This window comes from Hibiscus syriacus, unplaced genomic scaffold, assembly GCF_006381635.1.
Source record: "Hibiscus syriacus cultivar Baekdansim isolate YM2019G1 unplaced genomic scaffold, ASM638163v2 tig00110125_pilon, whole genome shotgun sequence".
NCBI lineage: Eukaryota > Viridiplantae > Streptophyta > Magnoliopsida > Malvales > Malvaceae > Hibiscus > Hibiscus syriacus.
In genome coordinates, this window is record NW_024062600.1 from 82838 (window position 1) to 99505 (window position 16668).

At 35.3% G+C, this 16668-nt stretch overlaps 1 protein-coding gene and 1 pseudogene across 1 annotated transcript; one reads left to right on the top strand and one right to left on the bottom strand.

Annotated features, from left to right (window-relative positions):
- Positions 1–7835: 7835 nt before the first annotated feature.
- LOC120215600 lies at positions 7836–9415 on the bottom strand. The gene has a single exon (XM_039213243.1). It carries the CDS (start codon positions 9386–9388, stop codon positions 7853–7855), a length of 1536 nt encoding a protein of 511 aa, XP_039069174.1. The 5' UTR covers positions 9389–9415; the 3' UTR covers positions 7836–7852.
- A 1790-nt stretch (positions 9416–11205) lies between these two features.
- On the top strand, positions 11206–16449 carry LOC120215601 (annotated as a pseudogene).
- Positions 16450–16668: the final 219 nt, after the last annotated feature.

Sequence of the window (16668 nt, forward strand, 5' to 3'; positions counted from 1 at the left end):
CCAGTTGCTTGTCTGGAATCTTGATTCTTGAATCTTCAAATTTTGATCCCTGATCTTGAATTCTTCAAATGTTCAAATCTGATGTGCACATTCTATTTTTGATTTGAGAAATGCTTCTCGACCATCTCAAGTATGTGCCTGAGCTGAGTGTAACGGTTCAGATGATGCTTCAAAAGAAGTTGTCTTGAAAGAGATAGAATTCATTTCAAGGGAAACGATCTCAAAGATATCTGTTGTTTCATGAGAAACGGTCTCAAGGGAAACAAAATTATGTTTTAAGGGAAATAAATTTGAAGATTTTGTGTTTCAAGAGTAACTGTCTCAAGGGAGATAAAATTTGTTTTAGGGGAAATAAATTCAAAGATTTTGTTTTAAGGGAAACTATCTCAAGATAGACGAAAATTGTTTCAAGAGAAACTGTCTCAAGAGAGACAAAACTTAGTTCCAAAAGAAACGGTCTCAAGGGAGACAGTATTTGTTTCAAAGAAAACATATTCAAATATTTTGTTTCAAGGGAAACTGTCTCAAGAGAGACAAAATTTATTTCAAGGGAAACTGTCTCAAGATAGACGAAATTTGTTTCAAGAGAAACTGTCTCAAGAGAGACAAAATTTGTTTCAAGGGAAACTGTCTCAAGAGAGACAAAACTCTTCTAGTGAAAACGGTCTCAAGCGAGACAAATCTTGTTTTAAGAAAAACAATCATGAGTGAAATAAATCTTCTTTCGAGTAAAACAGTCCCAAGTGAGACAAAGTCTGTTTTAAAAAAACAATCTCAAGTGAGATAATCATCTGCATTAAATGAGACTGTCTCAAGCGAGACAGAATTTATATTGGAAATGTCGAATCTGAAAATGAATGTCAATCTTTCTATCTGTCGAGTTGGTTGAAGTGTAGCTTCTTGCTGCTGAGCTAAGCAACCGACATCAATCTGTAAAGGTGCTTTTGAATCGAGTATCCTTCGTCTTGAAGTCGAACTTGACTCTAAAGCTGTAAAAAATTATGTACGTGGAAAGAAAATGATAGATATGACGCTCTAAAATGTATGCATAAGATGCATGTAACATGAATTGGTTATATTTTATCTCCTGAAAAAGGTCTGATAATTCGCATTAGGATGTTGAATCCCCAAAGATGCCTCAATATCCAAAAATGCCCCAATATTTGATGTTGAATCTTCAAAGATACCCCAAATGTTCCTCATTTCTTGCTTCATCATTGATTCTAAGCATGAGCTTTGTGTTTGAGAGTCACATGTCATTTACCAAGATCCACTCTAGAGAGACTGTCTTGTTTGAAAAAAAATGTTTTTCTTTCTCTTTTATTTTCAAAGTCATGAAAATATCAATTAAAAGAGTTTCAAAAAATGTTTAATCTCAAGTTTTAAAAATATTGCCCCTATCACGGTTTTACAATTGAGACGAATCATAAAACTAGAGTTCATCGGATATCAAAGAATTAATTATAATGTTAATCCTTCAATAAATTATAGCTATTTGACAAGTGTCAAGATCAAAGCTATCTTTGAGAGATGGTCAAGTAAGGAAAGGATAAAAAGTCTCAGGTCATTGTGTTTGGTCAAAGGTTTGGCATTTGATGCTCAAAGGATTGATGGGGTAGCTTGCATACTTCTCTACTGGAAGTGTTCTCTGACTCTCAACCTTCGTTGTCACACTCGGATTGTGCGATGCCTTATCAAGGAATTTGTGTGATCGCTTCAGTTGCACAATTTTTATATTCGAGCCGCTTTTTCAGGTTTTCAACTCGAATCCTCCTTTGGTTTCAAGACGTTATTCAGGATTTACGTCTTGAACCCCCCCTTTGTTATTTTTCTCTACCATACATTAATTACATTGTTTTTTTGCAAACAAAGATTAATCCTGATGGGCGGGATGAAATCTAAAGATAGTCTCTTCTGTTTAGAAATCCATGTATGATTAGAAGGGACTTTTAAGGCACGTAATGTAGGCCAGGGTTCGTGGTTATGAAAAAAAGGATAAATAGGCCCAAACAAGTGTTTCAGGGTATTGAACCAAGGATCAATTCATTTTGATGCTATCGATCTTGTCTTGCTCAAAATGTCTCTTTCTCTTGATGCTCTATGATCTTCGAGTGAGGGGATTCAGTGATTCGGGAATGATTGTGCTTGATCAATCTCATTAAAGCTTGATGCACCATTTGTCTTTAGGGAATCTTTGCATGTGCTTTTTGCCCCTTTTTCTTTTTGATTTTTGCTCTTTTTTCCTTTTGTTCTTGTTTCTCTTTTTTTTTTTTTTTTTTTTTTTGCTTTTTTGCTTCTTTTCTTTTTTGTTCTTGATTGGATCTTCGCACTTGCCATTTGGTCCACCTTTTGGTGTCTCCTTTTGATTGATGTCTTCACTCATGTGAGCAGATTTCTTCCACCTTGCCCCCTAATGTGGAGGGTGATCCTTGGTTAGGGTTGAATCAGAAGAAAAATACTACAGGCTCAAAAGGGGACACAAGGGATATATATTTTCTCCTGTTGTAAAGGGATAAAGAAAGAAAGCCGTTCATCATTTCATACATGGAAGTCCTCACAGAAGAGGTATCCCCAAGGGGATAGATTTTCAGGATTAATTTCATTCACATGAAAACAGTGTAGTTAATGCGTGATAGAATTATTTCGAATGAATTGTTTTTTTTCTCCTTGCTCCCAACATATCTCAATGTTCAGGCTCCTGGCGAGATGCCCCAAATTGTGTCTTAGAAGAATGCTCATGTTCAAATGAACAACTCAATGCCTTGGGTATTAAAATGTCAATTTTGAGTCTAAAAAGACAATGGTGTGATTTTATTTGACTCAAAGAAAGGTATGGGTGTATCAAAAAGATAAAGAAAATGTTCAAGAATTTCAAAGGGAAGTTATGTCAAATTTTGGTCTTTTTGGTAATGATCAAGGTTTTTCATTTTGGGGTTTGAGACATGATAAGAAATGTCTAATCTTGTCATATGTCAAAAATCTATAATTCTTGAAGAGTTAAAAGAATCATTAATTCATTTAATATTCGAAGAACTAAAGATTAAAATTTGTTCAATTGCTCCACCTTAGAAAGTAGCATAAATTCAATCGTTTAAAAGATTAAGCAAACATGAAATATCAGTGACGTGTTCAAACAAAACAATCCTCTAAGTGCAAATGGTATATGACATGCCCCCTTCTTCAGCTGTCAATGCCCCTGAATCCATCAGGTTTTGGATCTTGCACTTCAGCGCCTTATAGTTCTCAGAGGAATGTTTGGAGCATCCTATGTGGCAACTACAAATAGCTTCAACATTGTAGCCCTTAGGATATGTGGACTTTTTTCTCAGATCATCTTGGCAGGTTTAGTCGTACAACCAGCTGATTGGGCTCATTCGTTGTGATAGTTTTTTTTATGATGTTACAATCTTGCTTCCATGTGGTGTCATGTGGTTAAAACCACTTCATCGAATTCTCCATGAAGAGATTTCATGTTTATGAAAATACTTAAAAAATGAAATGTATATGCAAAATGAAAAAATGCATGAAATGTTCGAGGCATTGATCCAAAAACATGTATGTTATTGTAAATAACCTTTATTGGGACAAAAGTGTTTTATCTTTTAAGAGACAATAAACATATTTAAAGGTACATCCAGACTAAATCCTCTAGGCCCGGAACCGGTTGACTAGTCATTTGCCTTCGTCTTTCACCGGTTGAATAACCTGTCGAACTACTCCGACCTCTCTGGATGAACCGTGAAAATGTTGAGTTTTTTTGTATTGGTTACCAAAAAGTGTCGAATGACTTCATCTCTGGCTTTCATCCTTTGCTGAATCGGAAATTCCATTGAAATCCTCCATCAAATGGATTATTCGAAGTTCATTTGCTTGTTTCTTGAATTTGTCGACAGTTACTTGCCATCTTGTTCTTGTTGTCTTTGAATGGACTCTCTAGGTCAGTAACCTTTTTCTCGTCTTGCCCCTGCCACCTTTGTCAACCCATTTTTGAAAAGTTAACTTTTGATGTACTTGATTGTGGGCACCATGAATGTGACACATAGTTGTCTTGCAAATTGTCCTCATTTTCTTTCTGAGCCTTTTCGGACCATAGTCGTACCTCGGGGTTTTTAATCTCCTGTATTACAACACCTTTTTCCATTAATGCAGATTATTTATGGTTAACGAACACGTTTTTTGGTGGATTAACATCTCTTTTGAATGATGCAGATGATTAAAATAAAATAAAAGAGATGAAAAAAATGAAAAGAGTTAGTAAGGTAAAGATAATAATCAAAGCAATCATGAAAATAAAAGTCTTACCCCACATGATATCTACCCCACATGCTTATTATTCCTACCCGGACATGATCTCTATCCCGCAAGTTGATTTTGAACAAGTCCTAACCGCATAAATTTCTAGTTCACATGTTTTGAACAGAAAGTAAAGCGGAAAATAATTTCGGTATCCTAGGGTTTAAAATGAGGTTTTGGGGTGGGCCCTAACTCCTTGTAGTCTCCGGGTTTAGGTTCTAGAAAAAGGCACTCGAGTTCTCCTTGTCGGTGCCCCCTTGGGCTTACCAGACCCTTAGTACTAAACCCATCACAGGCTTGTGTGGACTAAGTTAAACTTGAGAGGAAACATTCCCTTATGCCCATACGGAGAATAAATTCACACGAATGCATAAGGTATATGAATCCCGAAGGTTACTTGCTAGGCCCATACGATGAATAAATTCACACGAAGGCGTCGCTTTCACCCCCACTTAAAACGGGTTCGGAGCTCGGGTATAGAGCCTTTGGATGAAAAATCTTTAAGGGCTGAAATAATTAAAAAACGGTCAGTACAATTATTTACTCGAAAAAAATATAATCAAAAGTAAGCAATAAGGATCGAAAGGTTACCATAAAATTTAAACTTACCCTTTTCGTTAAAAAGACAACTGGAAATTACCTTAGCCTGACTCACTTACCTGTGTCCCCAGCGGAGTCGCCAAGCTGTCGTAACCGTCTTTCGGTTGGGCCCCGGAATTGGGCTTCGACTTGAAAAATGTGATTGGAGTCGCCACCGATTATTTATTTAAAAAATAAATAGGTTAACCGGATACCTTATATCTTACCTGATCTGCGTCTTACCTAAAGATATGTCGGATTCGGGAGTCGATTACGGTCAAGGAAGGATTAGCACCCTTGAACCGCCCTTTCGGTACTACGTAATTTGCCGGTTGTCTTAAATTAAGAAAATTGTAATTTAAAATTAAAAGGTAAAAATACGATCACAATTACTTACCTTAGATAGTTTTAAAGGTGTGGCCTTAAGAAGGTCAAAAAACCATGTTAGATAAAAAGGTAATAGATAAAAAGGTAAGAAATAAATAAATTAATTAAATTAAAATAAAGAGAAAACAAATTAAATAAAAGATAAGATAAAGAAAACAAAGATAAAATAGTAAGTAAAATAAATATAAAAAATAAAGAAAAAGAAAAAATATAGAAATAAAACAAATAAATAAAATAATAATAAAAAAGTAAAAATAATATATATATAAATAAAAAATAAAAAAAGTAATATATATATATATATATAAATTAATAAAACTGATAATAAAAATAATATATTTATATATAATCTAAAATAAAATAAATATATACTAAAGTAAAAAAGAAAATACATAAAATGTAAAAAAAATATTACATGAAAAGAAAAGAAAAATAACAAAACAATTAAATAAAATGAGTAACAAGGGAAAATGTGCTTATAAATAAAGTTAAATAAATAAAATAATAATAATTAAAACGTAAATGTAAGAGACCAAATCAAAAGTAAAAAAGATACTACCTTTTATTTATTTTTCGAATCGTTTACAATAGCTTTGTCTTTGTATCTTCTCGTGCTTTCCTCTATGTTTTGTGTGTAAATCGTGTCTTACAATGGTGAGTTACAATGGCTATTTATAGTGCTTGTGGATCCTATCTTTAGGAGTTTAAATCATAAAATTCTATCATATTTTTTGAATCCTAGCAAAATTCTATCATATCTTTAGGAGTTTGAATCCTAAAATTCTATCATATTTTTAGGAGTTTGAATCTTAGTAGGACGAAAAATGTGTGTTGACATAACCCTTAAACATTTTTCGTCTTTTTTACCTTTGAAATCATTAAAGTAACCGATAAACAAATAATGTTAAGTTGGCATCATCTATTATACATTTTTTCCATATTTTATATTTTAATATTTTTAAAAATTTTATCATTTTATTTTTTTTAAATTTTTATGTAAAGGAACAAAATAACCGAGAAGAGTAATGATACGAAGTTAAAACAATCAAAATTAGTTTCAATTAGTTTAATTTTTAAAAAATCCTTAAAACTTAAGAAAAAATATAAATTAAAAATATAAAGATATAATATAATAGTGTTTGATGGCAACATTGTCTTGTATGGAGTCATTAGAAAATATGACAAATATAAATGTCATTCCTTGCAATTCACCACTAATTATGAAAAACAAAAATAATTAAGTGACCAAAATAAGACCAAAGTGATAATTGAGTGACTAAATACATAGTTTACCCTAATAAATGGTTGAAAATGACATTTTCAAGTTGATTCTCTTTAGATGTTAAATATTTGATTGAAAATGACAAATCGAATTTATATGTACCATATATATTAAAAAGATTACCATTATAAAAAGACATTTCAAATAAAATTAGACAAAACCAACATGACCCATGAGAAAAACTATTTATCTATTAAAAATTATTTGCAGATAAGATCTGAGATTTGACAACCTTTGGCTCAATTATTAGAGTTTTTCCAGGAAAACAAATATGGGAAAGGAAGAAGAAGAATGGAGGAACCATTGCCGTTCCAAGGCCACATCAATCCAATGCTTCAGCTCGGCTCCATTCTTCACTCTAAAGGGTTCTCCATCACAGTTGTTCACACCACGTTCAATCTCCCCATCAGCTCCAACTATCCCGAATTTTGCTTCGTACCATACCCGATAAACTTTCCGATCAGGTTGTTTCTACGGACAATTTACTGTTTTTTATATCACTTCTTAACGAGAAATGTCGAGTGCCCTTCCAGGAATGCTTGGCCAAGATGGTGGGACAAGGCCCCTGCGTTATCTATGATGAATGCATGTATTTCTCTGAAGCAATAGCCCAGCATGTGAAGCTGCCCACTATTGTCTTGCGGACTGTTAGGCATAGCTGAGCTCGGGCAGTTGTAACTGATGTGGTTCTTAGTGTTAGTTAGCAGTTGAGATTGTTAGTGTTGTTAGTCTGTTACTTGATTCTGTTAGTTTAGTTCGCAGCAGTTAGTGTAGCCGTGTGAGCTGTATAAAACAACATACAAGGTCTTGTAAATGATATGCTTGTATGTACATTCTAAAATTGATGAACTTGTTGATTTCTTAACATGGTATCAATCGTCGAAGATCCTGGTGATGCTAGTGGTTGGTGATGGTCTCTCATTACATGTTAATATGATTGGTGATGGTCTTTTAGAAACATCAACCAGGTAAGCTAGTGGTTGGTGATGGTCTCTCATTACATGTTAATATGATTGGTGATGCTACTTTAGAAACATCAACCAGGTCATTGTTGTTGAATGATCTGCTTTATGTGCCTCAAATAACACAGAATATTCTCTCGGTGTCTAAGTTTGCTAGGTACAGTGGGGTGTTCTTTGAGTTTCATGCTCAGGGATGCTATGTTCGTGATGCTGCTTCTAAGGACATTCTACTGCGTGGTCGTATTGAGGGTGGCTTGTACGTTTTCTCAGGAGATCAAGTCGCAGGTGCTTGTCAAAATGTTGCTGCTCATTCTGCTGTTGCTACAAATAGCTTAGAACTTTGGCATCATCAATTAGGACATGAAACGTACAATATTGTTTCTAGTGTTTGTAAAACAATTGATGTATTGCTTTCTAAAGATATGAATAACATGTGTGAAGCGTGTTTCATTGGCAAAAGCCATAAATTTCCGTTTCTTGACTCTACTACTGTGTATACAATTCCTTGCCGGATCGGGTCCCATGCGGTTGCAAAAGCATTCAAGGAGAAAACCTTGCGTAGATTTGATCCGTCACGGTTCACAATATAAATACCAGGGAACTCCACGTAGGCTATTCGGTCACCCGTTGGTGAGAAACTAGGAAATGAACCCTCGACTCTAAAAAGAGAGAGATTTGGCACTGGGCTTTCAACATTTTCAAGCAATAATTGGGAAGTTTTTCCTCCGTTACTTCCTCCCCTACACTTATGGTACCCAACTCGGGTTGAGTCGGGTGATATAAACGGGTTTAAGTGATGACTTGTAGGAGAAACATGTCGAGTTAGCTCAATGAACTCGTTCTTAACAGTGTCAAATAGCTCAATGTGGCGAAAACTAGAATTGGGTCTTCTTGTAGCTACTGCTATGAAATTATAGTTACCTGGAGAAGTAGCTGGGGTGAAAGCGTGGAGACCCGGTGGTGTGACTCGTTGAATTGTCACTGCCTCGATCGAAACCGGTTTGTGTTTAGGTAAAGTCGCTTTATAAACACTTATCCACTGGTCTTCACTTCGCCTATGGAAATACAGAGTTGAGTCATCAACCCAGCAAGGCCACCCACCATGTTCAACAATCTTGACTCGGTGACTCCCATCACGAGTCAAGAAAACATATACATCGGTACTCAGTTCTTCCACTTCCCCATCCCAACCATCCCTCCCATACGAAGCCACGGCTGTCCAGACCCCAGACGGAGACACGGCGGGGCTAAAATCGGCGATTCCGTGAGGAGTGAGTCGTCGAGTCAATCCGGTTCCTAAATGAGTGGAGTACACAGCAGCCCAACTCGTCCTGGGTTCACCCGGATCCTCATGATTCGACACATAAATCAAATTCTCCCCACTCAAACTCGGCTTATCTTTCATCGAAACCCGATTCCTGTTTGCTTCTAAACTCAACAAAGGTGCCTGAAGTCGGACGGGAATTTCAAGTGCCGATCTCGATCTAGTACTTCTCGGCGTACTGTAATAAAACGCGTCATAGTAAATATTGGACGTACCGTTGCGTTCCGTCACATAGATGAGCTGAAGCGCCGGCAGCGGAGCTTTTGGGGCTTGAATTAGGCTTCGGTTGTGCAACAGCGAGAGAATAGAGGAAGGTGAGGACGAGGGGAAGTGGCCATTGAAGTTAACGGATTCACCGTCGGTAACCCGGAGTTCATTTGAAGGACTTGGTGGGTCGGAAGTTGGAAGCGTGAAGATGTCCCAATCGTAATCCGGTCGGCCAAGTGTCGTAAAAACGATGGTACCTCCGTTGATCGGAGCTTCATTATGCGGCGCCTCTGTGCACAGCAAAGCGAAGAAGAAACGCAGAAGAAAGGGGGGGTAAAGTGATTGGGGTTTCATAGCTTAGCTTACTATCACCGAACTGCCTTTTCCCGGTGGAGATGGATTTAGTGGCATTTAATTCCAAGGGAGATTTTTTTAATGTGATAAGAGATGACATTGTTTCTTCATCCATAGACACGTGTCAGTACACTGAATCATTAGATTAAATTAGTGCTAAATGTTGCTTTTATTTTAAAATTTTTGTTTTTATTTGTTTTGTCAATTGGGGTGGTCAATTTTTATCCAGAAGATGCAATTAGCATGACGTTAATGTTCTCTTTCCCCCTCCCTCCACCCACAAAAAAAAAAAAACCTTTATTTTTTTTGTGGGTCTACATTTTGTTTTGGTATTTCTTGATTTCTTTAACTTATATATGGAATTTTCTCTTTTAAAATGAAAACGTTTTAACACTATTAAAATCACGAATTACGTTGTTTCTACAACATTCTGCATAAAATTTTAAAAAAATTCAAAAACTATACTGAAATTTAGTGTGTAAAAAATATCAGACATGAATTATTTGATCCGTTGATTTTTTAGATTTATTTTTTTTACGTTCTACTTTTATATTTTAAAAGTATATCTTTATATTATGTAATCTGAATTTTTGGATTCTGTGTGGATTATATAATATATATATTTTAAAATTTTTTATTTTTACGTGGGTTTAAAAAAACTGATATAATTTAAAATAGTATAAATTAAATATGAATTAGATACGTGATTCAAAAATACAAATACCCGCCTTCCGTAAGTATGCGACTTCCGGATATATGGTGTTGAAGGGCAGGATGATACTCAAAATTTCCAATACCAAACATTTCAAATATCCAAAAATGTGGACACCCAGTTATAAATATCCCTACAAAATCAACATCCTTCTTTTAGGCTGGGTGAATAAAACTCGAATCGATTCTAAAAATCGAGTTTTTGAATAGACTCAATAAGAAAAAAAAAAGACTTGAATTGACTTTGAGTTTTAACCGAGTCTCTTAACTTTGTATTATATATTAATATCACATATATAAAAAATATGAATAAATATATATATATATATATATATATATATATATATATATATATATATTGTATAATGTATATGTTTATAAAAATCGAAATCAAGTAATATCATAGTATTATAAATATTTATAATTAAATATGCATAACACTTGACATTTCAGTTGAACCAACTCTTATTACCTTGACATCCCCAGGGTTAGACAAGCCTCAATGTGTTCAGTTGAACCAACACTTTATTACCTGAACCAATTCATTTCTACCACTGTCTGGCACTCTTTGTTTCCTCAAGCATCGATTTTCAGTGAATTTTGTTCAGTTTCGGATCATTGTCCAACAACACTTGACACATCGCCCATGTATCCTACGCTGTCTTCCTCTCGAAATGATTATTTTTTATTTGATGAATGTTGGGCTCTAATACATAATGTACTAATAAAGTTCAAAAGGTTTGGAATGTAAAAGGATCATCTATATTGTGTTGAAGATTCAATCAGTTGGCCACACTCTAAAAGAACGTGAATAGTATGCGGTTACAAGGGTCGTATCAATGATTTGGGAAAGCAGATAAATAGCTTTCTTCAATTGATGTCTCCAGATGAATTGAACAAATTGGAGAGCTAAAAGACGAGCTCCAAAGAAGATTAGCTCAAGAGGAGAGTTATTGACGTCAACGATCGAGAATTCTGTCTTGCTAATAGTGATAAAAATATGGTTTATTTTCATGCTCGATCATCATCTCGTCATAATTTTTTTTTGATTCATGGCCTTTATGACTTTGATGGTGTTTGGATAGACCAGACTGATGATATTCATAATGAGGCTGTCTGATACTTCACCTCCCTCTTTGGAGCTGCTCTGCCGCCTTCACTTGATACGTTTCTTTCCTCTGTTGAACCAGTGGTTAGTCCAGAAATTAATGAGATTCTCACAGCCCCATACACGAGAAGAAGTGTATGCTGCCTTTCAAGAAATTCATCTCCACAAAGCTCTCGGTATAGATGGGTTACCAGGTAGTTTTTATCGCTCTTTTTGGCCACTTGTGGGTGACAAGATGCTCTCTTTTTGCATGGATATCTTGTATAGTTTTCGTTCAATGCAATCAGTGAATCGAATTGTACTTGTTCTTATTCCAAATGTGTCTGAACCAACTAGGTTGTAGTAGTTTTTGCCAATAGCATTATGTACGGTGCTGTATAAAATTATTTCGAAAGTCTTAGTCAATAGACTTCGACCTTTTTTATCGTCCTATGTGGATGAAACGCAGGGAGATTTTATTCCTAGTAGGTTGATTTCTGATAATTTTCTCATCGCTCATGAGGTCTTTCATCATATTAAATTTCCTTCCACAACCTCTTCCAAAGGGCAGCTATGAAACTCGATATGGAGAAGGCGTATGATCGCGTAGATTGGTCCTACCTCTGTGGCATCTTATCTTGACTTGGATTTACTTTGCAGTGGGTTGATCTAATTATGTCATGTGTTACATATGTTACTTATCAGATTCATATTAATGGAAGTCTCACGAAACATTTACTCCACATCGAGGCCTTCATCAAGGCGATCCATTGTCGCCATTCTTGTTTGTGCTTTGTGCTCAAGGTTTATCCTCCTTACTTCATGCGTAACAAACAGCTAGTCGTGTTTTGGGACTTCGAACATGTAGGAATGGACTTCGGATAACTCATCTCCTATATGCTAATAACTGTGTATTTTCCTCCGCCTCTCGGTTGATGAGTTTCGGCGTGTTCGTAAAGTTCTTGACATTTATAAAGCGTCTTCTGGATAGAAGGTAAACTATACGAAGTCTAGTCTTTATTTCAGCTCTTCAAAGCAAGCCTCTTTCTGAACACATCTCAGTTCTTTGATGGGGGTTGTATGTGTTAATCAGCCGGGGTTTTATTTGGGAATGCACGTTGTTTTAGGTCGTAATATAAATGATGTGTTTGGTTTTATTCGAGATAAGATTCTTCTCGTGTGCGAGGTTGGAAGAAGAATACACTTTCTTTTAGAGGTCATGTCGTCTACATAAAATCGATTGGCCAAACTCTTCCTATATATATTATAGGATGTTTTGATACAATCCCTTCATGCACCTAATACTCTTCTTAACAACATCTTATTCACGATTGAAGACTAAGGATGTTTTCTCAATCTTTTTATTCTTTTTCTCTTTACATTTTATACTTAACATTAATATGATATATTATGCTCATATCATCATATATTGCTATGTTTTATTTCCATATGTTATTCACACTACAATAAAATATACCTTTAATGACACACGCTAATTTATGACTTGCAAAAAATGTGTCATAAAAAATATCATATTTTTTAAAATCTGAACGATTTATGACTGATAATAATGTGTATCATATTTAATAGTTATAATCCAAAAAATTTAGCAAAAACACGGAGTAGACTTTTAATTGTGTCATCTGTAAAAGTCGTCTTTTAATTTCCCCCATTATTTTCATCCTTTCCCGCTTCTTGTCATGGCCTCCTCGATAATCAGTTCACGCATGCATGCTTCCCCCCTTTTTCTCTTTTTCCATTTTTCTCTTTGCATCAGTCCACTGGTTTCGCCATTCACCACAAGGATTGGGGTGCCCTTGAACTCTTCCACCACTTCATGTTCCAGGAATCGGGTCTATCAAAGGTTCCCATTCTTAATCCCAAGACGTTGAGATGGGCTCAACACAACAGTCTTGTCCGTTACCATGGCATGATCCAGGACATGTTGGGATATGAATTCTATGTTGGCGCTTACAGGGATGTATGTTTCTTTGCTGATCTAAAATTTAATTCTCACTTTAAAAAAATCTGAATTAATGGGTTTGATGTTTCTCTTTTCTGTTGCTAAATAAAGGGTGGGAGTTTATGCCGTACCAAAAACTTCACGGATATTTCTCAGTATACAATGGAATCACCTTCTGATACGTGTATTTGGGAACTCCGCTTGCTCTACTGTATTCCTGTTAGTTCTCTTATTGTATTTTGAGGTTTTTATGGTTAATTGTAGTGTTTAAATGATTACCAGTTGATAGGAAATTCGTTGTTTGAAGTTTTCTTTTTCTCTTGTTTAAACTTGGTTCTAATAAACATTCTTATAGTTCATTTATTGGTCTCTTTAGGTTCCAAGGAAGAGTTCATGGACTGAACCTTCTTGCGATATGGATTTCAATTGGTCATCCCAAAGTAGGGAGAAGCGGCGTAGGATGGATAGTGAAGATAAGGACCCCATGGATTTGGTTGGTCTTACTCTACTTACCATTTGTCTAGTCATTTCGTTGTGTCTCATTCTCAACTTGATGGCCCAATCATATTACACAATCATAAAAACAGGCTAGTCGCGTTCACCAAAAAAATAGGGTAGTCTCTATTCCATGTTTTTTTTTCCTGAAAATGAGGTGATGATCTTGCCTATAATTTGTGATTATTTTCACCCCAAATTAGTTCGAATTTTGTTTATAAACTTGCTTTGGTGAATCTTTGAATTGTTCTCTAGTGAAGGGTAAGGTATGTTAAACACATTTGGAACTCCTCAAGAATAATGCCTACTTACTGGGTTCCTTTATTATTGGGTTTTAATGTATTTGTAGTTTACCTAATTGAACTTAGATGTTGTATCTTATTTTAGGTTCCCGATGACGAGGTTAAAAGTTCTCCAATCACCAAGAAGATGGTAAAAAGTCGCTTCTTAAACTTTTTATGATGTTGCATTATATGTATTTTACTGTCTTATCTAAAATGTTAACACATGCAAGTTTCATTTTATGAGGTTAAACTTGTATGGTATAGTAATGGATAGAAAAAACAATGGAGGGGAGCTTGACCCCTACTTCAGTAGGAAGATGGACCTAATCAGTTTATTTTTTGCTAGAGAGATGAACTTCCTTCCACTTCACCAGAACCTATGGATCTTAAAACTGCAGGCTCTTCTTCCACCATGAATACTTTTCAATTTGGTGACAAAGATAACCTTCCTTGCCTAGTAAAGGTAAATGTTTTCATGGCATTTTTACATCCATATATATTGAAATGGTCTATAGATGAGTGGTTTTGTTCTTATCTTTTCAACCAAGGCTGATTATTTTCCATTTTGTTATTACAGATATATGATTCTCCAGAGTCAGACTTGAAGCTGAATGATGTTTTTAAGTTTATTGGGGTCCTCACTTTTGACTCAGAGCTTGCAGTTAAGAATGATGCCAATAATGAGTTATCAAATAGTTTCTACGATGATGCACTAGACCATATGCCCCCTAATAAGGTTTCATCTGCTTCCAGCTGTGAAGCATTTATAGCTTTAATATCAACAAAGTTTGTTTTAGTCCCATTAATTCTTTAAATAACGGGCCAATTAAAGTTATTTGTAATGAAAATGTAGTTTTTGAGATTATATTATTGATGAAAAGGACCATTTTGCAAATACTTCAATCTCAAGTTACCTGTACCTATTTTATCACACTTACTATGGTCAAGAACTTTGTAGCTTGACATGCATTACTGATGATGCACATCATGATTAGCTTGGCAATTGCCCTACAAATGTCTTGTTGTAATGAATTGGTTTGTTTTTATTGTGTTGCCAGTTTCAAGACCATTGAGTAAAATTTCCACTCTTTCCTGTTGTGGGTCCCAGGCTTGAACTGTATTGTACATAAGAAGCTTACAGTGCATGACTTTCTGCCTGGCTCCCCAATACTGGAGGTATATACAGGAGATATTTATGGATTGCTCTGCATTTTTCTTTCTTAGGCTGACTAGTTTTCAGTTCAATACTTCTATTGTCTAGTGAGGTTTTTGTTATGCTTCTCATCTTTCTTCCTTGTAATCTTCGTTCTTCTTGCCAAAGCCACAATTGGTGAAAGAGATAAGGGAAGCTCTGTTCGGGTATCTTACAGCGATTCTTGGAAATGACGGTGTATATGCTCATTTCATGTTGTTGCATATTTTGTCCAAGGTAATGTTTTCCACTACAACTATAATCTTATTTTCTTGAGATTATGTTGGGTGGCAGTTTCTTGTTCTATTCACTTGAATTCTGTCTATTAAATCTTCCCTATTAAAGTAAAATTATTCCATGTTTCCTTTCAACTCTTCCTTTCAACTCTCATATTTGATTGTACGAAACTGATCAACAGGTTCACACTCGAGTAGATGATGTTGCTGTCGGGAAACTGTCACTAAATCTAATAGGTTTAAACAAAGAAAGTGCATCTATTTTTGGCACTCGACTTAGTCAAACTTTCAAAAACTTGTTTTCACTAATTGCATGCCTCTCACACTGGAATATCTAAACACTACCTCTCTTGCCCCAAAAAAGGATTATCAAACAAACATGTATCCTTAATCGTATCCCTGCAACTAGGGAAAGTTAATGTCTGCAAGCATTAAGAAAGCAGCTTGGAACCTTCAGTTTTTTCTTTTCTAAATAACTTCATGTTGTATTGTAGTTGATTCCTGGAGTTCTTCAGTAACCTCTGGGCTCATACTTGATGGTTGATGAAATACAACTAGAATCAAGAAGCCTCAACTCTATTGGAATTGAGAATACAAAGTTGCTGAAAAATCTGATAGAGTTTCAAAAAGTAAGTTGTCACTTGGTTTGTTGAAACATGAGTGCATGTTTGTGCATAAATATACTGGACCAAGGAAGGTGTTTTCAGAAGTTTAATGTGCATATTAGGAATTTGTTTGTTCTATATATTGCAACTAGTTTTAACTGTTACAATTATTTTCAATTAAAGTGACAATTTTACCAGAGAGATTCTGCTCTGATCTCAGTTGAAGCTAACTCAAAATTGAAATATACTTATTCCGGGTGGAATATGACTTTCAATACTACAACGTGGAAATGGAAGCAGATATCCAGTTACTTGTCTTCTCAAAGGGGAAATCTAATATTGTTCCTTCTGATGTAATTGTACCATTTCAGCCTTCTTTTGCATTTTCTGAAATACAAGTTGCAGAAGCACTGGAAGCTTGGATATGGTATCTGGCTACTATTTGATCATTACCTTACTCCATTGGATTATATATGCAAAAGGTGTGAATTAAAAGTTGGGAGAATTGTATTGCACTTAGTAGTTCTCTAACTTATCAAAGTTCTGCAGAATCTTAACTAGTTAACAGACTTAATAGTATGCAATGAATCTTCCAAGTTGTGTTCTTTTTGCTAGGTAGACAAGGTATGAATTTGTATGTTGTCAGCTTCACACCACATAAGATGTACAAGTATGGATCAAATGGTGAAACTGATGATATGTTGGAA